The sequence below is a fragment of the Anser anser genome, assembly GCF_964211835.1.
Source record: "Anser anser genome assembly, chromosome: 7".
NCBI lineage: Eukaryota > Metazoa > Chordata > Aves > Anseriformes > Anatidae > Anser > Anser anser.
In genome coordinates this window covers 21,044,668-21,069,329 of record NC_139727.1, presented here as the reverse complement: position 1 = coordinate 21,069,329, position 24,662 = coordinate 21,044,668, and the positions used below count along the sequence as shown (strand labels likewise).

At 56.3% G+C, this 24,662-nt stretch overlaps 1 protein-coding gene and 1 long non-coding RNA gene across 2 annotated transcripts; one reads left to right on the top strand and one right to left on the bottom strand.

Moving 5' to 3' along the window:
• The first annotated feature begins 1,586 nt into the window (after window positions 1-1,586).
• PITX3 (paired like homeodomain 3) lies at window positions 1,587-21,561 on the top strand. Its single transcript, XM_083844991.1, has 4 exons — window positions 1,587-1,855; window positions 14,285-14,425; window positions 18,612-18,817; window positions 20,046-21,561. The coding sequence occupies exons 2-4, from the start codon at window positions 14,317-14,319 to the stop codon at window positions 20,607-20,609; spliced, it is 879 nt and encodes a 292-aa protein (XP_083701117.1). The 5' UTR covers window positions 1,587-1,855; window positions 14,285-14,316; the 3' UTR covers window positions 20,610-21,561.
• LOC310902847 lies at window positions 6,655-24,593 on the bottom strand. The gene is made up of 2 exons (XR_014587036.1): window positions 22,489-24,593; window positions 6,655-16,011 (listed from the first exon to the last, which is right to left on the bottom strand). It is a non-coding gene; the product is annotated as an uncharacterized lncRNA (long non-coding RNA).
• Window positions 24,594-24,662: the final 69 nt, after the last annotated feature.

Below are 24,662 nucleotides of genomic sequence, written 5' to 3'. Positions count from 1 at the left end.
TGGTCTCTTCTCCAGCAGCGAATCCTCCAGCTGGCAAGACAAGATGAACTACCGCTAAGTCTTGGCACCAAGCACAAGAGCTGCTACTACATTTCAACAGCAAATGCTAGAGCCCTCCCTCCCAAAGAGACCATTCATGCAACAGGGCGGTTGCAAGGAGGTTGTCCTAGCAAAAGCCTCCCACTTCAGCTCCCCAGATCCTCTAATCCAGCAGTCTTCGTGCTGCACTTCACAGGGAGCAAGCTTGTGACGTGGTGCCGGTTCTTATTTCCAGTTGCCTGAAGGAAATAGCTAAAAATACCTTTGCTTCATTACTACTTTAAAGCATAAGCACTAATTGTATTTGCTGCAGGCTATGCACGGGGAAAGGTCTGGAGGCAGGCAATTCAAAGCACCACCCTCCGTTGCTGCAGCCCCGGAGCTGGGTTTTCAGCTTCCCTGAGGCACGCGGTGATAGGGATGGACTGTCCCGGGAAAGCGCTAATGCTGCCGTGCTGCGCCTGCTTCTCCTGACGGAGAAGAGCCTGTGCCGGGACAGGTTAAAGTCAGGGATGGGAGAAGCTGTGGTCCTGTTTGCTGTCATTTCTGGCAGGCCAAAAGCAGCGGGGCAGACACGAACCTCAGAGTGCCACCCTTATGAAACCACGGAAATTTCTCACGAGCGTGTCAGCATTGCCAACTCCTCTCAAACTCTCCACGCTTCTACTGAATTAATGTGTTTGTGCATGGTTTTGAACCGTAATCCGTAACGCCCGTGTCTGCTTAACCCCTCCTTGCACCCTGTGCTGCTTCGCCCGCATTTGCCCTCCATACATCACATCTGTACGCCGCGGTGCGCACCAGGCAGGCTCCCCGATCGCAGGGCTCGTAAATCACCGGGGCTAACATTCACTCCCGCTCTCACGGCGTTATCCCCTAATCTCCAAAACACGTCGGGGGAAGAGCTCGCGGGGGGGACCTTTGGCACCATAAACGGGCGGCACGGTGCCGTGGAAATGACCCCGAGGAAACCCGCCCGCGGCGACCCGGGGCCCGACAGCGGGGCCGAGCCCGCTCCTGCAGCTCCCCAGGGCTCGGCACAGAGGGGAGCCGCCTGCACCGAGCCCGAGCCCCGACGGCGGGGCGGGCACCTCGGGGCGGGCACCCCGGGGCGGGCACCCCGGGGCTCGCCGCGCCGGGGGCCGGAGCCGTCGGTGCACGCCGGTGGGGCGGACGGGAGGCACGGGGCCGGCAAGCTGTGAAGCGGAGCAGGCGGGGCATGGCCAGGAGCAGTGCCCGGGGCGGGTGCCGTGCCGGGGCCGTGCCCGTGCCCGTACCGGTGCCGCTGCCCCCGACGGCCCCGCCGCTCCCCCAGCCCTGGCGCGGCGCCGGCGGCGGCAGCACCCGCGCTGCCGGGACGGGGCGTGGCCGAGGCGGTACGGGCGAGGCCCGCCGCGCGCCTCAGCCAATCCGCGTGCCGGGGCGCGCCGGGATGCAAATGAGCCGCGTTGCGATTGGTCGCGCCGGGCCGAGGGGCGGGGCTCGGGGCGGGGGCGGGGCGGGCGGCGCTGGACGGGGCGGGCGGCGGCGGGCGCGCAGCTGGAATGGGGCGGGCGGGAGCGGGGCGCCCGGTGCAGCTGGCGGGGGGCGCCGGCCGGCCGCCATAAAGTGAATGGCCGGGGTGAATGGGAGGCAGTCGGCCGGCGCCCTCCCCGTGAGCCGCGGGCCGGCAGCGAGGCGCCGAGTGCCCGCCGAGCCCCGGGATTTACTCGCCGACGGCGGCGGAGCAGCCCGGGCGGCGGGGCGGGGGGCAGCAGCTTCGCGCCGCTCGCAGGACTGAGGCCGCCCAGCAGCCGAGCCCGCGCCTGGAGCCGCCGTAAGTGCCCCTCCGGGCCCCGCTTCTATCCCCCCACCCCACCCTCCCCGCCGCAGCCTCGCCGAAACCGGCGGCGGGGCGAGAGCATCCCCGGCGGGGCGGCTCGGGGCGCTCCGCCCGGCTCCGCCGTCCCGGCACCCCCGTCCCGGTACCCCCGGGGCAGGGGGACAGCGGGCGCACCGGGAGCTGCCCCGCGCTCCAGCAGCGGCCCCGGGGGCCGTGCGCTCCCCGGCTGCTACCCCGGGCCGCCCGCCGCCGGAGCGCCGCAGCCCCGGCCGCCCCCTCGGGGCCGCCGCGGGCCCCTCCCGGAGCGCCTGGCGGTTGCTAAACTTAGGCATTTTCCACTCGGGCGAGCGGGGCAGGGGCTGTTTAAATTAGCCGGGGCTCGCTGTAAATAACGGGCTGCCGGATCGGCTGTCTGCAGGGTCCGGGGGAGCGGGGAGCAGAGGCGGGGAGACATCGCCTGGGAAAAGGAAGGCAGCCCGACGGCTTCTGGACAGCTGGATAAATGATATTTATGTAACGGGCTGCCGCCTGTTTACAGCGCGGCCGACCTCCCTGCAGCTCCGGGGAGAGGGCGAGCCCGGCCCCCGCCGACGGGGCGAACCTGCCCCGGGCTGCTGGGGGGCTCCCGGGGGCCGTCGTCGCCGGGGCCCCGACCGGGAGCGTCAGCCCCGGCCGGCCCCCGGGGGGAGGCTCCGGGCAGAGCCGGCTGTCGGGCTCCGGCGGCGAGCCCGGCCCGGGGGCAGGCGGCAGAGCGGCGCCCCGAAGTCCTCTTCCTCGCGGCGGGGGTGCCGGTGGCCGCGGGCGGCGGGGAGCCCGGGGCGGGGGGAGAGCCCCGGGGGCTGCGCTGCAGCTGTTGGAGCCGGCTCGGGGGGGCGGCGGGGCCCCGGCCCGGTGCCGCCGAGGGGGGCACACCTGTCAGCCCCTCGCCCGGAGCCCCCGCCGCCGCCGGACAGCTGAGCGGGACGGGCTGGGACGGGCAGCCCCCCCCCCGGGCTCCGCACACCGCTCCCAGCCGGCTGGGCTCTGCGGGGGAGGCTGCGGGGGGTGCGGGAGCGAGCCCCCGGCCGCAGCGCCCCGGGGATGCTCCCACCTCGGTGTTCCCCAGCAGGGCTCGGGGGGTCCCAGCCCGCTGTGTGCCCTGCGGGGTGTCCGTGTGGGGTGGCTTCGTGCCCTCCGCGAGTTGGAGAGATGCTGAAAGCAAGTTTTGGAAGGGGGCTCTCAGGAGCGTCCCCCGTGTTCCTGTCCCAGCTTCCAAAGGAAGGAAAAGGACGGCGTTTTTGGCGATGGGGCCAGGGTCTCCGTGAGCCCCCCGCTCCCGTGGCGTGCCGGTGAGCCGGAGGGATGGGTGTTTGCACAGGCTTCGGTCGTGCCTTGCTGTGAGGGACAAAGAGCTGCCTGCTGGCTCCAGAGGGACCAGCAGGGCACGGGAGCTGCGCTCAGGCTCCACAAATGTTTGCAGAAACGGGGCAGGGTTTGGTTTTCGTTAGCAAATGGCCGCAGCATGCCCGGTACTCCCTACCGGGAGCCCTCGCAGGAGATGGCTGTCCCTGGCGACCCGGAGGGGGCTCTGGGCAAGGGCAGTGTTTTTCCTGATGTTACCGGGATTGCACAAGACCTGCAGGCTGGGCTCTCCCCGTGAAACCCACCTATGTCCCAGTAACCGGGCTCTCCTGTACAAGGCACTGGTTTAAAAGTGTGGTATCTGTTGCATTTCTAAAAGGGCTTAATTCGGGCAGTTAACAGAGCTGAAAACTTTGAATTGCCAAGTATTGGTTTGCGTACCCTGTGGGGAGTCGGCAAAAAGAGCGGCATCTTTTCTATCGTCAGATGCTACCCAAAACCTTGAGATTGAGAGGTGAGGCTGACTTTGGAGACTGCCAAAAAGAAAAAGCCAGAAACCTGATCTAGGAGACAGCTCCAAAAGGAAGATGAGATGAGCCGGGGACATGAGTTCTGTCTCGTGACCTGGCACATGTGCCCTGGCTCTGGGGACAGGGGAGGTCCTGGGCTGGGAACGAAGTCCCCCGTGGGGATCACTGGTGGCCTCACACCACGCGCCCTGCTTCGGGAAGGCAGCGGGATGAGGCTGTGGGGTCGGGAGCAGGAGGCTGCGGCATCTCTGCGCGGGCTCGGTGGTTATCCGGCCATTTGAACACAGGACCTTGCTATTTGCTCAGGGCCTGGCTGCAGGGGGGTGGTCCCCACTTGTCACGGGATGCTGGGGTCCGAGGACATCGAGCTGAGCCAGAGCTGGGACCTGGCTTTTGGCTGGGGCACAGGGGGCACAGCGCTGGGCTACCCCCAGCTTGCCCTCTGCCTCCACTGACCAGCATCACAGTTAGCCTCGAGGCTGGGGGAAAAACCCTCTCTGGCCAGCACGGGGCTGAATCGGGGCCGGGGGCTTCAGGCGGCCAGAGAAAGAGGATTTGTGAGGCCAGCCTCGCTGCGCCTCCCCTTTGTGTGCCGCTCCCCGCGCCCGCACCCCTGCCCTCCCGCCTGGCTCACCTCTGAATATTAATGCCTCTGGCAGATTGGATAATAATGTGACTGGGAATTGAATGAAGCTGGTTATTAGCTCTTGGCTTCCGTGGGGCATTTAAGGCAGCCCGCAGGCTGCTGCTGGAGGCGCAGCGGGACGGAACGCAGAGCGGGTCGCTTCTGCCGGCAGGGCTTTGCTCGGCCCCCCCGGCTCAGGACTAGTGCTGCTGTGGGGTTGCTGGAGACAGCCCTGCTGGCTTTCAGCATGGGCAACAACTAAATCCTGAGTCCTTCTGGGGAAGGAACCAGGAGATCTAGCTGGATGGCGGCTGAGAAGCGTTTCCGTTATTATTAGGCTCTAAATAGAGATACGGAGCTGGGGAGGGAAGCCCCCTCCTCTGCTGTCCCCACCAGTTTCAGGGTATTGCCCAGCAGATCTGGGAAGAGGCTGGTCCCCCGCATGCTGAACAGGAAATCTCCTGCTGATCTGATGGGAACAAGTTCAAGCTCGGAGTGCCCGTTTTTGACAAACTGCACCTTCTGATCTCTCCTCGTGAGCCTTCCCGTAGGCGGGTTGCTGAATGATTTAGCAGGAGGGAACGTTACCCATCTCGCAGAGGGGAAGCAGCCCAGCACAGAGCCAGAAATGCTGCCTCTGTCCCCTGACCCTTGATGCGATGCTCTCTGTCTCCCAAAGCACGGCTCCACCAGAAAGTAAACATTTACACCCTTTTTCTCCACGCACAAGAGTAGGGAAACCAGAGCTAGAAGTGCCGAAGCTGCTATTCATTTCGCACATCTGATTTTTCAACGATTCAAAGCATTCAGGAATGCATTGACGGTTCTGTAGCTACTCGTGATCTCAGCTGAAGCAGACCTGGGGTCCTGCATTCATCCAATTAAACTCCTAAATTACAGTCAGAGCTCCCGTGAATGAGACACCTGTCTGCAGACCCCGATTTCCCCAGCAAACAACTTCCACCGTCCCAAAACCTGCGAGCCCAAGAAACACTTGTGTCTCTGGGATGCGGCACATGCTTGGCTGTTTCTCCCAGCCCCGGTCCCACAGACCACTTTTATTAAATCAACGCCTTTATCTGCTGCTAGCAGGGCTTCGGGGGGACGGCGTGGGCCGGGAGGCTCAGCCCCAGCAGGGCTGCCTGCAGAAATGCAAAGGGCGCGCAGATGAAGCGAAAGGCATCGTCGGCGAGTGCGCGGTGACTCTGGCCTGCCTGCCTGCCTCCCCCTCCGTCCTGCCTCCCAGCTCCCGTCCAGCAGCAGCAGCCCCAGCCTCGTCTCCCTTCCTGCCCCTTCTCAGGGTGCCGTTTCTGCAAGGCTAATTTTTAAGAAGTGCTTATAATAACTGACCAGAGAGAAGCATGAGAGTTTAACCATGAATCAAGTTGACCTGTCTGCGTGTGGACGTTTTTATTTACTCGTCTTTCTGAAAAACAAATAAACAGAGAATGCCTCCCAAATAAACCAGCTCCCCACTTAGATTTGAACATACTTTAAAAGAAATCTCTTTTGTTTTAGCCATTTTTATTTCCTGTTTGTTTCTGAGCTTAGACTTGACAATGAAAACCACATGAAATTCCCTTTTTGTTCCATCAGTTTTATTTTTGGTGCCACAATATCCAAAACTTCCAGTTCTACAAGCTTTTTTTTTTTTTTTTGAGATGCGCATTTATTGCAGGGTTATTTTTTTAAGTAAATTCATGGATTTTTTTCCACCAAAAAAAAAAAAGAGGAAAATTGTTTAGAGAGTTGGATGGAGGGTGATGATTTTAAAAAAATAGATAAATAAAAATCTTGGATGTAAGAGATATATGTTGAGCCATAAAAGTCGCGCTGTACTTGACCAGGGAGAAATTTCACGGGCAAAGCGTTGAGCGGTGCGTACTTGTACGTCCTGCTCAGAAGGGGTTTTCAGCACAATTTTAATATGGGTGCAGAGAAGCCAGTGCGGGAGCTTGTCTGCAGCTGGGGGAGAGGGGCTGCCAGGGCGTTTGGCACACCGCGGCCGGTGCTGGGCTGTCCTCGGTCGGGTTTGGGGCTGGGGCTGCCGAGCCGTCTCTCCGTGTCCCCACAGCGGTCGGGCCGAGGGGCTGCGACCCGAGCTGCTTCCAGAGCGCTCGCTTCCCTCTGCCCCGGCCCTTTTTTCTCTGAACCACTTTGATGGGATTGCCCGAGGGCCAGGCTGAATGAGTAATTATGGATCTGCAGCTTTCTTCATTACCCACCCAAAATGCCTACCTCCCAGGGCTCTGTATGGGATGCAGCGTGGAACAGATGGAAAAAACTAAGGATTAAACAAAAAAAAAAATTTAAAAAGCCCAGACTTTGCACACAGTCCTTAAGCAGTGCAGTGCATTTCAGGACCCTGACATTCAAAGCCGGGTTCCACTGCTTCCCACATCTTCGTGCCCCCACATTTATGGCACGGTTTGCTGCGGGGCGAGAGGTTCCCTCGGCACCCTGGGCCCAATCCTGCAAGCGTGGGCCACTTGCACAAGGGTGCAGGGCTGGATCCAGCCGTGTTTGCAGTGGGGAGGGCCGATCCCCTCCTCATCCCCCTCTGCACAATGTCTGGGTAAACAGGCTGACCTTCAGGGCATGTTGCAAGGTCCATAAAGGTGGGGGGTGTGTGTATGTGTGTGGCGAGCTCCAGCATCTGCCCCAGCGACCCCCCCCAGAGGGGTGCTGGCAGCTGCCGCACGTCCTCTCCTCTCCTGCTCGGGATGCTGCGGTCTGAGCTCATTGCTTGCTTTATTCATGGCAGCCCGCGTCCTGCAAGGGCGTTCCTGCCAGAGCACTTAAAAAAATATATTAAATATAAATTGCTTAGGAGAAAAAAAGTAATTATCAGGGAAACCTTACAGCCCAGACATCGGCTCCGCCGGCTCTGCATGTTGGGATGACGCAGCCCTGGCAGCCGGCTGGCCACGTCGGGGCTCTGGTTGGCGTCCCCAGCAGCGCTGCCCCTCGGCCACCGCGGCACCCCCAGCCAAACTCCTCTTCCCTTCACAGCCCTGCCGGGTTTTAAAACAGCAACCCGGCGGCACTTCCCCCTAAAAAATGATTCTTTCCAGCCACCATTTTTTGCCAAGTTTTGTCACGGAGCAAATGTTTATGACCGAGTCAAACTTCTGCGGCGAGGATTTATTGCAGAAACGCTGACTGACGGCGAACGCGGGCGGCTTCGCAGCGCGCCAAGGTCGGAGACGCATAAAGGGTGTGACGTGCCGGCTGCACGGCGGAGCCTTCCCGACCTTCAGCCCTATGCATCACCCGCCTGATTAGGGGCTTTCTTGAGCTTGTTTACTAATTGTGAGAATCATTTACATCCCTGGTAGCATCTGAGTCATCTGCTGCCCTCCATCTGCATACAAAGCTCCCGTGGCAGCTGGAGCCGCATAGCTCCAGCGCCGCCTCTCAGCCCCAGCCTCCCTCAAACGGGTCAACTTTGCAGCCACAGAGATACCAAAAGGACGCCGAAGCTCTGCCGTGAACGCATCCGCCGCGGGCATTGGGCCAGTTCCCTTTTACTGCTGGAATAATCGCTCAAACTCATACAGCCACCCAAACAAACGCAGCACGGCGTACCGGTGCGCCCATGCCAGGCCCGCTGCCCTTTGCGCAAGCAGCAGATCCTGGCGCGTGCTTCCACCAGCGACGCTGCTCCACCGCTGCCTCGCTCCCATCTCCGCTTCTGCCCAGCTTCTGGACGTGCAAACACGAGTGCTTTGTGCGTGCAAGGGGAAACAGGAGTCCCTCAGCCGCCGCAGCTGTGCTGCTCGCTGCCATACAGATGCAGGCAGATGTGCTGCGAGCGCAGCCTGCCAGGGCGCACAGGGATCGGCAGAGCTGAGCCCCCTCTCTCTGCTTTATTTCGGTCGTGCGATGCTCTCAGGCAGAATTTGTCCCCCAAATCAGCCTCTTTTCTCCCTGACCAAAGCGATCAGTTTCTCTGAAGGACTTCCCTGCGCCCGCAAAGCACACGTCGCTCCCAGCACTCCTGTGCTACAGAGCCTGACACTGCCAGCAACTTTGTGCAACTGCGATTCGTTCTGGCAAAACTAAGCCTTTGCTGATTTATTTTGTTCCAGATGCCTAACAAACAAAATAAGCCATAACAAAGTGCAGCTTTATTAATGTAGCTGCATAGTCTGTCAGAAAGAAAATCGCAGCCCCGGCTGATGGAGCCAAGGTGCTGCGCGCCCCGGCGAGGCGCAGCGTGCAAGGCACGCAGGGAAGGCAGCTGGACACAGCCAGACCCACGCTGCAATTCCTACAAGGATGAACACAGCATGAACATTTCATTTAGGAAAAAAAAAAAAAAAAAAAAAAACAACTTTGCAGAAAGTGTGGCGGGGCTTCCCTTCTGTATTATGATTAGCTCTTCATTTCCAAGCTTCGGGCACCATTTCAGAAGCTATCCAGGTAGGCTAACGGCAGCTCCGGTGGGGTCCCAAGCTTGCTTTGGCATAAGCCGAGTGAAGGAGCGCTGCCCTGGCTCCACGGATCTCTCTGTCCCCTGCAGCTGAGCTCAGTGGGGGCTGCCACAGTCTGGGGGCTGCAGAGGACCCCCTCTGGGTGGAAGTGTTGGGGAGGGCGATCTGCAACGTGTGGGTCATAGTATGCCACAGCTCTTCCCTGCGGCAGGGCTGTGATACAGACCTTTTTCCCTGCGGACATAGGTACAGACCTGTCAATCCTTGGGACATATCCACTGTGATAATCCTGCGTGATACCAATGCTTTAATGCCTGCCCAGAGCAGGCATTTTGGCCGTCACCCTCCTCCACAGCCAGAGGCTTGAGTGGAGGCCCGGGAAGCCAGCGGCTCGCTCGCACTTTGTGGGCTGCCCCCAGCCCCTGGAGAATGTGTTCGGCAGGGTCCAGCGATGCTGTGCATTTCCCTACCACCTCTTATCTGAGGATCTGGAAGCACTTAAAGGAATTTTGCTTCATTGCCTCTCACAGCTCAAAGGGGCTCATTAACATCATTTCTGAGATGAGGAATGGAGTCTCAGAGCAGCCAAGTGATTTTACCTACATCACAAGCCAAGTCAGCGACAGTGCTTATCTCCCCATCCTCTCCCCACCCTAGCCCACATTATCAGGAGCTTCTCCGATAATGAAGAGAGCAGATAGAAACAGAGAGGCTGCCCCTTGCAGCCAGCCCAAGCGGGAAGCCCTGCAGCGTGGCACCACGCTGCCTGCGATGCTCTTGCAGCTCAAAACAGCTTGCTCCAACAGCAATCAGATACCAAGCACCCCGGGGAGCTTTGGCAATTCCTACCGATGGGAGAGCAGAAAAAAATGTTCCAGGCTTTAAAGCAGCACACACTGCTACAAAGACACCCCGTGCCAGAGCTCAGGGGTTAGCAACGCACTGCAAGGACTAAATCGAGAAATAAAGTTTATAATAAACTGTGACTCAGCCCTCGCTGGCGGTTCGTGATCCTCTGGTGAGCACACGCCTGGAAGCGCCGCTCGGCCAGCCGGGGGCTGCACACAGCCCCGGGGTTTTGGAGGCAGGCAGGCAGCTCTCCTGCCCGCAACGGGGCTGCGCTCTGGGTAACCGGTTTGCTGCTGCTGTTTATCTTCCAGTGATTAATGGTCTTGCTTGGTTCCTGCTGCAATTCCATTAAGATTAGAGACTTAAAGTTACGCCGAGAAGTTTAGCAGCGGATGACCCTGGTCTCCCTGTGGCTGTATTTCTGTAGTCTTGAGGAAGAGAAGATTATTGTCTCATATCCCACCCTTCTTGCTCTCTTGCTGCAGGGAAGGAGCCCTCACAGGCAGCACGTGTGTCAGCCCTTAGCTTGGTGCGCAATTCGTGTGCCACATGTGCTGTGCCACTGGAGACCCCAGCCCGTGGACACTCGCGTGGCACCGTCCTGCACAAACACATGGATCGGGAAAGCAAAAATCTCTTGCAGGATGGGACAGGGCAGCCCCAGCCCACTCCCCTCTGATGTGGGACAGAGGCAGGGGCAGCTCCACCTTAGCTCAACCCCCATGAGGACCAAAGTACATGTGGACAGATCCTCTTCCTGTATACATGGTTAGATAAACTCGAAGGGCAGAAGGGGATACGGGCAGCCCTCGGGATCCCAAATGCCAGCTCCCTGCATATCCTCTTGGGGAAGGCAAACAGCATCAAACGACCGGACGGACGGCCTCTCCCCCCAAACAGACCTGCTGGTGCCTCAGCTCAGCGGGCACACGCTTGTGGCCCACTCCCCAGTGGCAGCACAGGGAGCTCGGCAAGGCGCGCTTGTCAGTCTCGGGGTAGCTCGCCGTGGGCAGCACCCACAGCACCAAAGCCACTGCTATAATTAGCCCTGCTTGGCTTGCAGTCAGCCTTTATGTTTCCTTCCCACCCCTCCAAAAAAAACAAGCGGAGGAATCTCTGCTCCCAGGCGATGGAGCAGCATGTTACCGAGATCCAGGAGGAAGGTCACGGGGACCCTCGCTTGCTCTTTTTGGGTAAGCGAGGTGTCCCCCCTGGGTGGCTGGAGATGCTGCACCTCATGCCCACTGCCTTTCACAGCACCCAGGCAGCAGCAGTTGCTGCTCCCTGCCAGCAGAAAGGATGTGCATGGGTGGTGGCCTGAAGAAAAGATCTGTTTGTTACGGATTTGGGAACCTTTTATCACGGGCACAGTGAAGTACGTAGATGGAAGGAGCTACACGCGCCAGAGCAGGCTGGGGGCCAGGGGTGATTTTACAAAACTGAAAACTGAGCGAGTCTGGCTCCACGTTACAAGTACAGAAGCTGCCCTGAAAGAAATGGTCCTTTTACATTAAGAGAAAATGAGATGAAGGCTCAGATGGCAACAATAAATCTGATGCTATCTAAAGACACTTCTGAGGTGCCAATTCCAGTAACTCCCTGAGAACAAACGACTTGGTAAGAACACCACAAAGGTTTATCATCGACTTTCTTAATGTCTCTGCCTACAGCGAGATCTAGCCAGTGTGGAGGAAAGCTCCTTTAATTAAATCCGAAAGGGCTGTATAATCTAGAGTAATACCTACAGCCCTTTGTGTCGGCAGCAGGGGGTGTCCCCAGCTACGTACACCAGTGCAGAGCTCGGACGCTCGCCCCAGCAGCCCTCCACGGCTGTGCGGAGCAGGTCTCCTCTCGCTTTTGTTTGTTCTGCCCATGGCAAGCTGAAAGGGCCTTGCTTGATGCCACTGCATAGGGCACTTGTAGTAGGTACATAATCACACACACACAAAATTTCCTCTCTGAAATCCTCATAGTGTTACATTTGGTTCAAAAAATCAAACTTGCTCCTGAGTCAGAAGTCCTGGTTTCAACTTGGACATGGGCCACGCTTTACAACCAGTTTCAGCCCAGGTCCCTGGCACATCCCTGAGGCAGGCCAAGCGGACTACAGTGCCCAGCAGCTCATATCAAGCACACAGCCACTGCATGGGTGCAGTGCGGGATGGGATGTGAGTCCTAAATACTGGGGCTGGCTTCCCCCAAGCCTTATGCCTTATGTTGTCATTTACACCTATAAAGGCGGCTGTAAAACTGCTCCCCTCACGGTTTCTGTATCTCCACCCCAGTTTGCACAAATGAAACCGATGCAAGACGAGCAAGAGTCTTGAGGCAAACAGGTCCATGCACAGGAGGATGCTGTCCTGCAGTTACAATGAGGCAGGAGTCTGAATTCCTCCTTAAATCTGGTCCAGTGCGGAGTCAAGCCCTCAAAGAGAGGAAATTGTGCTTGACAGATGCAATCATATGCAAATGGCTGTAGAAGAGGGGAAATTATCATCTACAAACATTGGGCAGAAATTCCATCTGCCGCCGCCTCAAGAAGGGCTCTTAATAAATTCTGAGACAGCAAAGTGACACACATCTTAATCAAGACTTAATCCAGCGAATTAATTCACTGCGCGTTTCTGCATAATTCCAAGAGCCATGCTAAAAGCCATGGCAATATCAGCAGCAGATGGACTCTCCTTACTCCATGCAAAGGTATTAAAGAAAACACAGCCCCCGTCACACTGCGTTGTGTGCGTACACATGGCAGAAAGCAACAGGGCTGTGCCCCGCTGCCGCCGGGAGCTCACGTGGCCTGCAGACACCAAAGGTCAGACAGCCATGGGGGGGAAATGGAAACCAGTCCCACGGCAAACACGGAGCCACTTCTGTCCGACAGGAGACAAAAAGCCCGGAGGAGGCAAAGGTCTGGGAAACCAGCAAGGGATGCTGCTCTCAGAACGGGGCTGGGGCCAGCACTGAGGCTCAGCAGGGGCTGGGGATGGAGGGGCACCAGGGAGGAGAACTTCTGGGGGAGTCGTGACCATGGCCTGCCGCAGAAACCAGCAGGACAGGCGCTAGGAATGGCTTCTCTCGCCGCGGCCTTGGAGGCATTCTGCAGGTACAGGGGCTGCCTTTGCCAAGGGCCCCAGCAGCAGCCCTGCTCAAATTGACAGGAGGCTTTAGACAGCTCTGAAAATACATTCTTAGTCACTGTCATCCACCTCCAAAGGAGGTGCAAAAGCTATGTTATTAATCTCTTGTTTACATGTTTAAAGGCTAGCGCAGACCAGATGAAATGCTGCCTCCAGTCAGCCCTGCCCCAACACGCGTGGATTAGAGGGGTCGTGCAATCCTCCACCAACCTTCCCAACTGACCACAACCTGTAGCTCGGAAATCCCAAACACCTGGTCCCACAGCCCTGTACCTGGAGGTCCCTGGTCCTGGCACGTGTTTACAGCCACTGAGTGACAGGCTGCCTGGCTGGGGTGACAGGAGCTTTAGAAACTGCTGGGCCCAGCCGCTCTCCTTGAAGCCTTCAGAAACCATTAAACCAGTGCGCGCTGGCAACCACACATCATACTGTGTGCGGCAGCATTGTGAGCTGAAACTTGGACTTAGGGCCTAACATGGGGCCTGCTCACCTTGCTGAGGTGACGTGGCTGGGCTGGTAACACCTACTGCTTCACTCCTGCCTCTTCGTGAGACTCCAACGGAGTCCTGGATAGAGCAGCTCTCAACCAAACCCTTCCAGGCAACGTAGTCACAGGTGGAGGGCATGGAGGCCCAGAGGAGTGGGACTGGAATAATTGACCCTGGGACAGAAAAGCATGGAAAAGGAAGGTTGGGGAGTCCTGGTCCTGGCCACACTGTGGGGAGCAGCTCCCCAGCTGGGATGCTTTCAGTGAGGGAGGTAGCCCACAGCCGCAGAAGAGGAGCTGGGGAGCCTTTGGTCAAGATGACCCAAAGCTGGAAGCAAGCTGCTGCTCCAGCCAGGCTTACTCATCCCCCCAGCACCCAAGGGCATGTAATGCGATTCCCATGTTAATTCAGGCTGCAGAGGTCCTCTTGTAACCAACAGGAGTCCACTTGCACTGACCCAGCTCGTGGCAGCCTCTGAGAAGGCCAATGTGCCTTCATCCTAGTGCCACACGCAGGGGCGGCTTTCTGCTGGGTGTGCACATGTGTTTGTCCACGTTCACGGTCTCCGAGCATTGCTTGTGCCCGGCCAGCTTGCTGGGAAGCGAAGGAGAGCGCAGGGAAACTGTGGCAGGAGGCCGGGGAGAGGCGGGATGTCTGGGGAAGGTGCTAACAGCCCTTGGCTGGCCCAGAACCACTTCCTCAGATCTCCGTTACACAGCATGCTCCGGCGTTGCTATTTCAGTCTGAATGTCACCTATAAATTGGAGGCTCTTTCTCTGAAGGCTGCAAATAGAAGTGCCGCTAGATGATCTTTGATTTATAGGGGAGCTCAGCAGAAAGCCTGGCATCTCCATTTTCCAGCCAGGAAACTCGGAGGGGGTCCGAGGATCACACAAGGATCCTTTGCTCTCCCTAGGCCTCCCCTCAAGGGTTGGCAGGTCCCTCCCCGAGCGGGTGGGGAGAGGTCAGGAACACAGGTCCGTCTCCCTAACCACCCCGTGCCTGCTTTTTCAGATTCCTCCTCCTCTGCTGCCCATTCCTGCCCCATGGATTTCAACCTGCTGGCGGACGCGGAGGCTCGCAGCCCAGCCCTGTCGCTCTCGGACTCCGGCACCCCCCAGCACGAGCACAGCTGCAAGGGGCAGGACCACAGCGGTGAGTGCGAGGCCCCGCGATCCTCCCTAGTGGGGGAGTGGGACCTGGTGGGCAGAAAGCGAGCTGGGGGAGGCGTGGGGCGAGCATTGCCTGTGCCTAAGTGCTCGAGTTGAAGCTTTCCTTGCTATGGGTTAGGTTGGCCTTGGGCTCAACTTCCTGGGTTCAAAGGAAGAGATGATGCAAAGCTCCCCCTAAGAGCACCTGCGCAAGGGGAGGTGAGGGCTGGGGACAGCCTGCTGCTCCCTGTGTAAAGCCTCCGGGCTCACCCACCTGCAGAAGCTAATCAGCATAATGATGCAGATTAAAATTCTCTGGAGCAAGCATCACAGGGGGAGCATCGTAGCTATGGTCAGAGAATCCACCCGCCGAATTCCTTGCTGCGTGCGTACCTTAGTTGGGCACATCCCCAAGCTCAGTGGCTCCTCGTCAGCTGCTGGGGATGCACGGCGTGTGTCTCTATCCAAGTGGCCTTCCCGATGGAGCCCCCCAGTCCCTGCACAGAACTGCCAATTTAGGAGCGGACTTCTCTTTTTTTCCATTAGGCGTGAGCAGCTAATTCCAGCTATGACTGCAGGAGTTTCATTGAGTGGGCGAACGTGCATGGGATGCATCCCACAGCCTATTTTAGGGCGATAATAAATGCTTGGTGCCTGGCGACGTCACTCCCCGCTGTCTTACATAGTCTAGAAATAAAGTCACTCTGTGAGGCGGCCGTGTGCCAGCGTTACCTGCGCACGGGGGCTGCCAGCTCCTGCGCTCACACCAGGGAGGCTGACGGCAGCTGCACCAGGCACGTGTCCCCAGCACAGGCAGGGAAGGGCATGGCACAGCACCATGGTACGTCACTTCTGGAGATTCCTGCCTTCCCCCCAAAAAACACAGCCCCACTTTTCCTTTGCTCCATCTGCAGAGCAAGAGATGGTAGGGAACAGAGCAGAAACCTCCTCTGTCCGGGCTTTCTGAGATCCTCAGCACCCTCCGATGGTGCTGAGCATTTGCAACACCCCATTCTGTTAGCTCTCATCAGGCAGGAGGAGAGCAAGGGAGAGGAGGATATTTTCTACAGCCAGCTCCTCAGTGTGGATTCAGGGCAGCCCAAGGGGCTCTTCCTTTTCCTGGGTTCCCCCAGACTGCCACACTTCTGGTCCCCACCACAGTGCCTTTACAGAGAGCACATTCCCCTGTCTGGAGAAGAAGCAGAAATGAAGACGATGTTCCCTGTAAGCAATGGTTCAGGAAGAGCCAAAGGCAGCAGGTGTGGAAACAGAGAGGACACTAAGAGGAAGGTACAGCTGCAGGTTTTTCCAGACTCAGAGACAGGATTCCCACATCCACTTCGACTTCACAAGATTTAGGGAAAGTCCTACCCCAGAGGGCATGCAGAAGGTGAATACCAAAGCAAAATACTTGGTTAGCTCTTCCACCAAGATGCAGCCCATTAGCCAGTGGGTTTTGCTCCGTTGTCATACCCTTTTGCTGTAATTTCTTCCTGCGTGAAGAACGGCAGCTGTCAGCGGGAACTCCTGGTTTGGGCACAGCCTCCTGTTTGGCAGCAGCCCCTTTTGAAATCCACGTGTCAGGGGCTCCTGTGGGAACATATCCCATGTATGCATCAGGCTCTTAATTAACCCAGACTTAGCAGATGAGCAAACAAACCAAATGTTGTCCCTTCATCTGTACTGAGCCATTCCTAATAACTAGCTCAGACGTGGTGCCATCACTCCCTTTTTAATCTGTTTTAGAGATGGGTGATGCAGGAATCTCCCTCTTCCAACACTGGCTCAGAGCACTCAGCTAGAGAAATCAGATTTATCCCCTTGGCAATAACTGCTACTGAAAAAATAAATAAATAATCAAGAACATGCTTCCAACAGTTCTGTTGGGATCCCTGCATGAGGATACTCGTGGCAGCAAGGAGAGCTCCTACAGGTCCTATTTTCAGGTCTTATGGCTTCTTCCATTTCAAGAGTGCACTTTGAAAGTTCTCTTGCTGGTCCAGCCTGTCTGGAAACACTGCCTTATGCTGGCTCTGGGAGCAGGAGATGGTGCCTTCCTGCCCAGCACGACCAGCTTGTGCCCTGCTGGTGGGAACCAACACGTGCCAGAGCTTTCTCCAGCGGTCTCAGGGCTGCTCTACACAGCCAGCTCACTCTCCTTGCATTAGTTTCTCTGCCGTCTGTTGGTACATAAAGAAGTGGTAAAGTTATTAATATTGAAGGTTTCAGAGGTCTGGCTAAGAAGTTTGCACTACCATTCCTTTCAACCAAAAGCCAGCAGCTTGTGATGGTTTCCAGCCCTCACTGCTGAGGCTGGGTGTGCCACCTCTGCAGACTACAAGCAAGCTACTTGATGAGTCCTAGGGTGGGCACCTGGCCTTGTTAACACCAGAACAGCTTTTTCCTCACCTCTCCTTTTTGGAAACAGTATGGAGGTGAGGTCTCTGTAATCACTTAGCAGAGACCGCGGGAGCAGAGAAGATGCTGTGTGGATGCTCTCTTGCCATGAGCATAGTTAACAAAATTTCTGCCCGTCCCACCTTAAGTTTTACTTGCATTACAATGACTTCGGTCTCCCTTATATCCAACAGCAGCATTAAACATGCCACAGAACAGGAGGTGGATAGTGGGGAGCATACAGGAACTCTGCACTGCTGCAGTCCTTGCATCATATATCCATAGAAAAAATTCTTCTGGCTCGTGCTCAGGCTGTCCTCCGTGAAGGGTGGTCACCTCCCCTGCAAACACTCCCCAGGACCCCAGCATTGCTCCCCTCAGGGGAAGACAGGTGCTGGGGAAAGCAGGGTTTTCCTGGGAATGGCAGGGAGGGGTTTAAGAATTGACCGTCCGGGTGTCTGGGTGCTTTTCAGTCTCTCTTAGGGCCTCTCTCTGCCATTTGGATTTCGTGGGTCTTACTTTTTGAAGGGCACGTCCATTGGCCTTGAAGAACCTTCTCTCCTCACCCAGCTGTATTCCAGGGTCCCCTGCTTCCTTGTGCCTTAATGGGCTGCCCAGGACAGCTTCCATGTTAGGATATTTTTCTGGACTTTGAAGCCTTTTAAGCTAGCTTCCACTTAAAAAACCACAACCAAACAAAAAACCCTTTTCATCTGAAACTCAGTGGAATGATGCCAGGCTTTTTTTAAAAAAAAGATTCTTCTCCTGAATGCAACAGCTTGGCCATTGTTTGCAACCATTTCTACTTGGTTTTGTGGAGTATTTAACACTGGAAAAGAACACCTCCCCTTCCTGCTGAAATCCCGATTTTCGGTTGGAAGTGTATCAGAAGCTCCTAGAGCAGCAGAAGGTGGTGGTGAACATCAGCAGTGATTCATTTTATCTGGAGTAATTTTACTCCATGGTGACTTGTCTTGTTTCCTGGCAGGGAATTCCCCCCTTTCTTTTTTTCAAAAAAAAAAAAAAGCTGCATTTTCTCTCCCCTCTCACTGTTGTCCACTCACTGAGTGACTCAGCTTCGATGTCCTCTACTGAAGAAGAAGAAATCTTTACTCGCAGGGCGAGGGTTGTGGCAGAGGGAGGCACCTGGCTTGGCCGAGCTGCCCACCTCCAGCCCGAGCTCAGAGCAGGCAGGCACGCTAAGGTCTGGATTTAGCGACTGGCAGCAGGCTGAGCAGCACTCTGTGGTTAGATATTGGTGCAGCCACCAGAGTTTCAGGATGTTCATCGAAGGGGGTGATGAAACAAAAGACACAGACTCTCAGAGAGGGAGCTCTGAATGAGAAGGACAGGGAGATGCTCAAATAATCCGTGGTAAGGTCTAAGAGAGGCTCTTTCCTACTTTTTTAAAATGAAAATATGCGCACCTAACCATGAAAGCACTGGAAGGATAAAAGTTTGTGTTTCTTTGGCTTAGTTAATTTAAGAGCCTCAACTTGCCATCACTAGCAGCCTGCCTTTCCCCACTCACTTCTCTGCAAAAACACCATTTGATCTTTTGCTCTGCCATAAATGACAATTTCCTTTTGGTTTTTATAAAGGGAGCCGTGGGTGCGGTGCGAGGCAGACACTTGGTCAGCAGGGCGAGGGAGGGAGGTGGGACTGCTCCTCTGGTGGGTGCTGCTGGAACTGCTGGTGACCACAGCAGAGGGGCATGCATCCAACACCCCAAGGAGAGGCTCCCCAACACATCCAAGCCCCCAAACTAACTCTCCTCTCTGTTTCCCCCGCAGACACTGAAAAGTCCCAACAAAACCAGACGGACGACTCCAACCCTGAGGACGGCTCGCTGAAGAAGAAGCAGCGGAGGCAGAGGACTCACTTCACCAGCCAGCAGCTGCAGGAGCTGGAGGCCACCTTCCAGAGGAACCGCTATCCGGACATGAGCACCAGGGAGGAGATCGCAGTCTGGACCAACCTGACGGAGGCACGAGTGCGGGTAGGACTGCAGCCCTCTCACCCTCCCATGCACAAGCTTGTGGGGCAGGAAAACGCCTGTGATGCAAGCCACCAAGCTGTCCCCGAACCCAGGAAGGAATGAGGAATGCTAGAACAATTCCCCCTCTAGAGAGCACCTCACGACGGTCTCCACCCGAGATCCGGTACATCCAGCCTCACACACAGCCCGTGCTGGCCATGCCTTCCTCACCCAGCACAAGCTTACAGCAGTAGCACAGGGAAGTCCAGTGGCCAAGCTCTGCCCCACCAGCCAGCTCCCTGACCCAGCAAACCCCTTCCTTGTTGTACCGTCATCCCCAGCCTCGCTGGAGGGCTCCCTTTGGAGTTCCCAAACCGCTGTGCAGTCACAGGCACGGCGTGGCAGGGCTCCAGCTGGAACGAGGTCTTCTCTCCGCTACTAGAAATATGAGTTAGCAGCACCATGAATAGCCTTCCAGCAGCTTCCACGCTCCAGGAAGTTATATTGTTTGAGTCCCTCCAACGCTAACAGATTTTCCTGTTAGAAGACAGACTTCTAGCGCCCGCCCAGCTGATGCTGAGGTGAAGGCAAAGCAAGAAAGGTTATTTCCTCAGCTGAGCAGCTCTCCAGCTGCATCCCCCAAATGCTTTGCTCCCAAGTCACACAACCCCAACCCCTTCTCCCAGGCTGTGCACACTCGGTAACACAGAAGCTGTTTTCCTCCCTTTTCTCCATGCAAAGGGCATTTGTTTGTTCAGTGTGGTGGGTGAGGCAGCACACAGAAGGCGGGCAGCGGGGGCTCTCTCTGTTAGCCCATGCCAGGACACAGATGCAGGCCTGCCCTTTAAAGCCAACAAGAACCAAGCATGGGCCACATCCTTAGTCACTCCTTGATCTCCTCCACTAGTTTATGCCAAACAAACTCACTGCAGCATCCAGGGCCCACGAGTCAAAGCTACATTAGAGACCTGAAAGACTTCCAGAGGTGGTTTGTGGATGTGCCACCTGTGTAGGACCAGCACCACTGTCTGGCATCAGCATCCACACAGCGATGTAGGACTGGGTGGGACTGGTGTAGGACTACTGACTGTAGGACAGCACCCCTCCCTGGTGCTCGGCCTCCAGCTCCCTGGGAACAACCCCAGCCCTTCACCCACTCATGTCTCACTGGAGAAAGAGGCTGGGGCAAGGTCCCCTGCAGGGGACAGCCCAGAGTGACTCCATCCTCTCCCTTCTCTCCCTCTTGCAGGTCTGGTTCAAAAACCGCCGGGCCAAGTGGAGGAAACGGGAGAGGAACCAGCAGGCCGAGCTCTGCAAGAACAGCTTCGGAGCCCAGTTCAACGGACTGATGCAGCCTTACGACGACATGTATTCCAGCTACTCCTACAACAACTGGGCCACCAAGGGGCTCGCCACCAGCCCGCTCTCGGCCAAGAGCTTCCCGTTCTTCAACTCCATGAACGTCAGTCCCCTCTCCTCCCAGCCCATGTTCTCCCCGCCCAGCTCCATCGCCTCGATGACCATGCCTTCTTCCATGGTCCCTTCCGCGGTGACTGGGGTCCCGGCCTCCAGCCTCAACAACCTGGGAAACATCAACAACCTGAACAGCCCGAGCCTCAACTCCGCTGTCTCATCCAGTGCCTGTCCGTATGCCTCCACAGCCAGCCCCTACATGTACAGGGACACGTGCAACTCCAGCCTGGCCAGCCTGAGGCTGAAGGCCAAGCAGCACGCCAACTTCACCTACCCGGCTGTGCAGACGGCTGCTTCCAACCTGAGCCCTTGCCAATATGCCGTGGACAGGCCTGTATGAAGGGCTGCCCGCCACCACCCGGGGACTTGACCTTAGCCTGACAAAAGGAGACCTTTAGCCCTACAACAGCGTACGTCCTGCAGAGAGTGAGAGTGAAAGCAAGAGAGAGCAAGAGAGTGCGAGAGAGAGAGTGCGCAGCGAGCGGGCAGACGGACCTCTATGAAGATTTGTCTAACTATCGTATGGTGAATTTTGACTGTCTTTCCCCTCCCAAACCCCTTCCCTCCCTGCCCACCAACCCCCTTACCCTCCCTCTTGGTAAGGAAACCAAAACAGTCTACTGGAAGCCTCATGGGGAAGCAGGAGCCCCGGCGGGCAGGGCGCCTGGCCCGTGGGCAGCCAAGCTCAGTGTGTTTCAGTCTGACCCCAAACCCTCCCTTTCCCGGGACAGCCAGTAATGGGAAACAGGGACGAGGCGACGTGGGGCTGCTCTTCAGTGCTTGGCCGACCCCTTCTCCCTGCACGCCTGTGAGATTTTGGTGGAAGACATCTTGCCCGCCAATTTATCTGGCAGATGGTGAGAAAGCATTTCAGTTGATTGGCATCTCTTTGTAGTGCATTTATAGGCATGGCCCTTCAGACTTGAAACCTTTAGGAACTGGGAGTTGGACAGATATAAAATATGTGTATGTATATATATATCATGTATATATACAAATACATATGTAGACATATATATTAAAATATGCCTTTTTGTTTTGTACATGAAATAACCCATGAAGTAGACCTTAAAACCAAAAACCTGCATAAAGCAAGCATGTCCACCGAGGCGGTGTTCTGCCTGTCTTGCTTTACTGCTTCAGTCATTTCCAGTCAGACAGGAATACCTTTGCCAGTGTACATCCAAAGCATCCCTTTTGCAACAATCAACTCCCCCTTGCACATCTCCTTCCCTTCCTCAAATCCCATTTCAAAAAAGGAAGTAAAATAAAAGTTGGCACAATCCCTCTAAGGCTTCCGCCTGTCTGGTTATTGAGAGCACAACCTTGCACCTAAAGATTCAGAAACGGAGCATGAGTAGCCTGGGTGAGAGCAAGCATCCTCAGGCAGGGCAGCGTGGGTGGGAGCAGGAGGAAACCTCTCCTTGCTGAGGTTTCCCCAGCTCACTGGATGGGACCAGTGCCTCTAGGCTCCTCGCAGCCCTCCTGGCTCCAAACAGCACCTCCTGGAGAGGTCAGCTGCAGGAACCTGACCAGCTAGCCTGTCCCCATGCTATGTCTTTTGAGAATGGTGTAAAACAGAGCTGGATCTCCTGAGATGTACTCGCACCAGCAGGACCTGCTGCTTCAGCCGATGCAGAGGGACACGGTGGGTTTCTCCAAGGGCACAAGGAAGCTACACAGACCATGGAGTTGCGGGACATCACTCAGTCAGTCCTCACTCAGTGCAGACTCCTTTTCCTCCATGGGGCACGTACCTCAGGGGCAAGCACAACCCTGATATTTTACTTTTCTCTTAGAGAAAAAAGTAAAACATATTACCGAGACAAACCAACCTGCTTGAGTGAGTGGGGCAGGCAAAGCTGGTGCAAAGATTTCTGCAACACTGCTAGCATGCACAGAGGAAGCAAACTGCTGAGAAGGGATTCTCGCTAGGAGACACAGTGAGGTCCCCCACATGCAAAGCGTGCAAATCACTCAGTCTTTGCCATCGCCTGTTCCACAGACAGCAGCTGCTGCTGAAGGTATTGGTGAGCAGACACAGAGCAGTCACAGATGTCAGGCCAAACACACTGTAGCAAAACTATGCTTTGCTCTGACCAAGATGAGGGAGCCAAGTACCCCTGTGCTGGAACAGCTACTGCTCCATCTGCAATGCACATGCAGAGCTCAAGCACAAACACTGAAAACACACATCCAAGACAAGACCCAGATCTTACCTTGTTGCTGGGTACCAGTGCTGCTGTGGTGGCTTCAGTGACGGTGGCTCTGCTCTAGATCCTCCGCTCTGGGGTCTCCCCACCAAGGCCTCACCTCGGTGCCCTCCCACTGACTCCCTGTCTGCCCCAGCTCTCCTCCCCAGGGGAAGGAGCAAGGCCCCAGCACCTCTCATTTCCTCTCCCCCTCTGGCTCTCCCACAGCTGGGTCCCATCCTCTGCCTGATCCCCTGAGCCAGCTGGTGCCACAGCCCTCTCCTGCCCCTACAACAAGCTGCTGAGCCCTTCAGGCAGCTGCTGCTCCCCCAGCATCTCCACGCACCCTGCCCTCCACCCCACGCTGACCTCGAGTGCAGGTGGGAACACGGCAAAGCCAGAAGAAACATCTCTCATGAAATCGCAGCTTTGCCTGGAGAAGAAATCAAAGGGAGGCCCAGCTTCCCCTTCCCTTGGGTGATGTGTCTAAAGAGGGAAAGCCCAACTGGAGCTGAGAGCAACACGAGCTCCTTCTTCCTTTCAACCTGCTCTGGTAGCTGCGTGTTGCCTTCAGCAGCTCCATGTTGAGATGAACTTGTGGTGATCCAGCTCTCGTCCCGCAGCGAGGATGGAGTTGGGGTGAGATGGGGTGGGATGGGGTGCAGCAGGGGAGACCAGGACAGGTGGAGCAGGGAGCAGGGGGGACACACTGATCGGATGGGGCCAGCAGCTGCTGAGCGTTGCAGGATTCAGCCTACGACAGGCAGCCCACATGCATGGAGTGAGAGGCCAACCCCAGCACATGGCTCTCCTGATCTCCTTTTGGAGAAAAGCCTTTGGGGGAAAGCCAAAACCCAGTTCAGTTACTGATTTTTCAGACTGAGATTTTCCACACAGTCATTTTGATTACCTTTAGGCCAGACCAGTCTGATTTCTGAGCAGGACAGACTCAGTCAGTACCTGCACCAGGCCACTGCTGCGTGCAAGTGCACGGCCAGTGGCTCTGCAGGTGGGCTACTGGGAACAAGATTCTCCTCCCCAGTCCTGTATGGAGAAGACGGCAGGGTCTGTCTCTGCAGTCAGAGGTACTGCACCATGCAGCATCCAGACCAGGCGGCAACCACACACCAGCTCTGAGCTGAGAGCACTTTGTACAATGGCACCAAATGACTGACAGAACTTGGGGAAAAACCTTAAAATCTGCAGACACCAGAGATGGCCAAAAGCAAATAACGGTGCGAGCAAATTGGCAGCAGAGAGCCCTGGGAGAGGTCTCCTGCTTTCCAAATGCCACCTGCCCTCCCGATGCAGCTGAGCCAGCGCAGCCTCCCGCACTCAGCTCCTTCCCCAGAGTCCCAGGACGTGGATGAGATGCTCACTGGTCCAGCACAAATACATCAGGTACCCTGCAGACCTTCCCCAGGACCTCTCTCTCCCCCCAGGTCCCCAGGACATCCCTAGCTGTGTCTCCCTGATGCTGCAGCCCAGTTAGGTGGGGTTTAGCAGGCTCCTGCTTATTCTAAAGGCCGGTTAGGCAAGAAGCTTTGTCACTGGATACTTCCCAATCTGCAAATATAGCAAGCACACATTCTCCTCCATCATCCAGATCATTAATGAAAATGTTGAACAAAACCAGACCCGGAACAGATGTCCCTGAACTTCACTCAGCGTAACTCTTCTTTTTCAACAGTGAACCCTAGATAACTCTCTGGGTATAATTATCCAATGGGTTTTGTCCCTACCCAACATCCCATCCACATCATGTTTTAAAGGTTGCTTAAGAGCCTAGAGCATGACACGGGTCAGAAGCCTTAAAAATCCACCGAAATGGCAGCCAGGGCTCTTCTTCACCATGCCCTTACCTGTCACAGGAGCAAATCAGATTGCTTTGACCAGGTTCTGTCCTTGGCAAGTCCCCATGGCTCCTGCTCATCTCCACTGCTTACAAGCAGTGAGATTATCTGTTCCAGCGGTTTTTGGTGGGTGAGGGGATTTAGCTGTCAGCAGGTCCCGGCTTTTGGCCCCAGTCCCTTCTGAAAGGGTAAAAAGCTTGCATTTTCCAGTCTCTTTATGCCTCACTGTCCCTCAGCAGTTCTCATAGATAACAGCAAACGTTTCTGGGCTTGCTTAGCAGGAAGTTCATCACGCCCACATGGTCTGAAAAATTCCTGTTAATCTAAATGCTCCCTTTCTTGGGCTTT

Coding starts and splice junctions, on each gene's coding strand:
- PITX3 (XM_083844991.1), top strand. CDS start 14,317: ATGGATTTCAACCTGCTGGCGGACGCGGAGGCTCGCAGCCCAGCCCTG. Junction 14,426..18,611: donor CAAGGGGCAGGACCACAGCG/GTGAGTGCGAGG, acceptor TTTCCCCCGCAG/ACACTGAAAAGTCCCAACAA. Junction 18,818..20,045: donor TGACGGAGGCACGAGTGCGG/GTAGGACTGCAG, acceptor TCCCTCTTGCAG/GTCTGGTTCAAAAACCGCCG.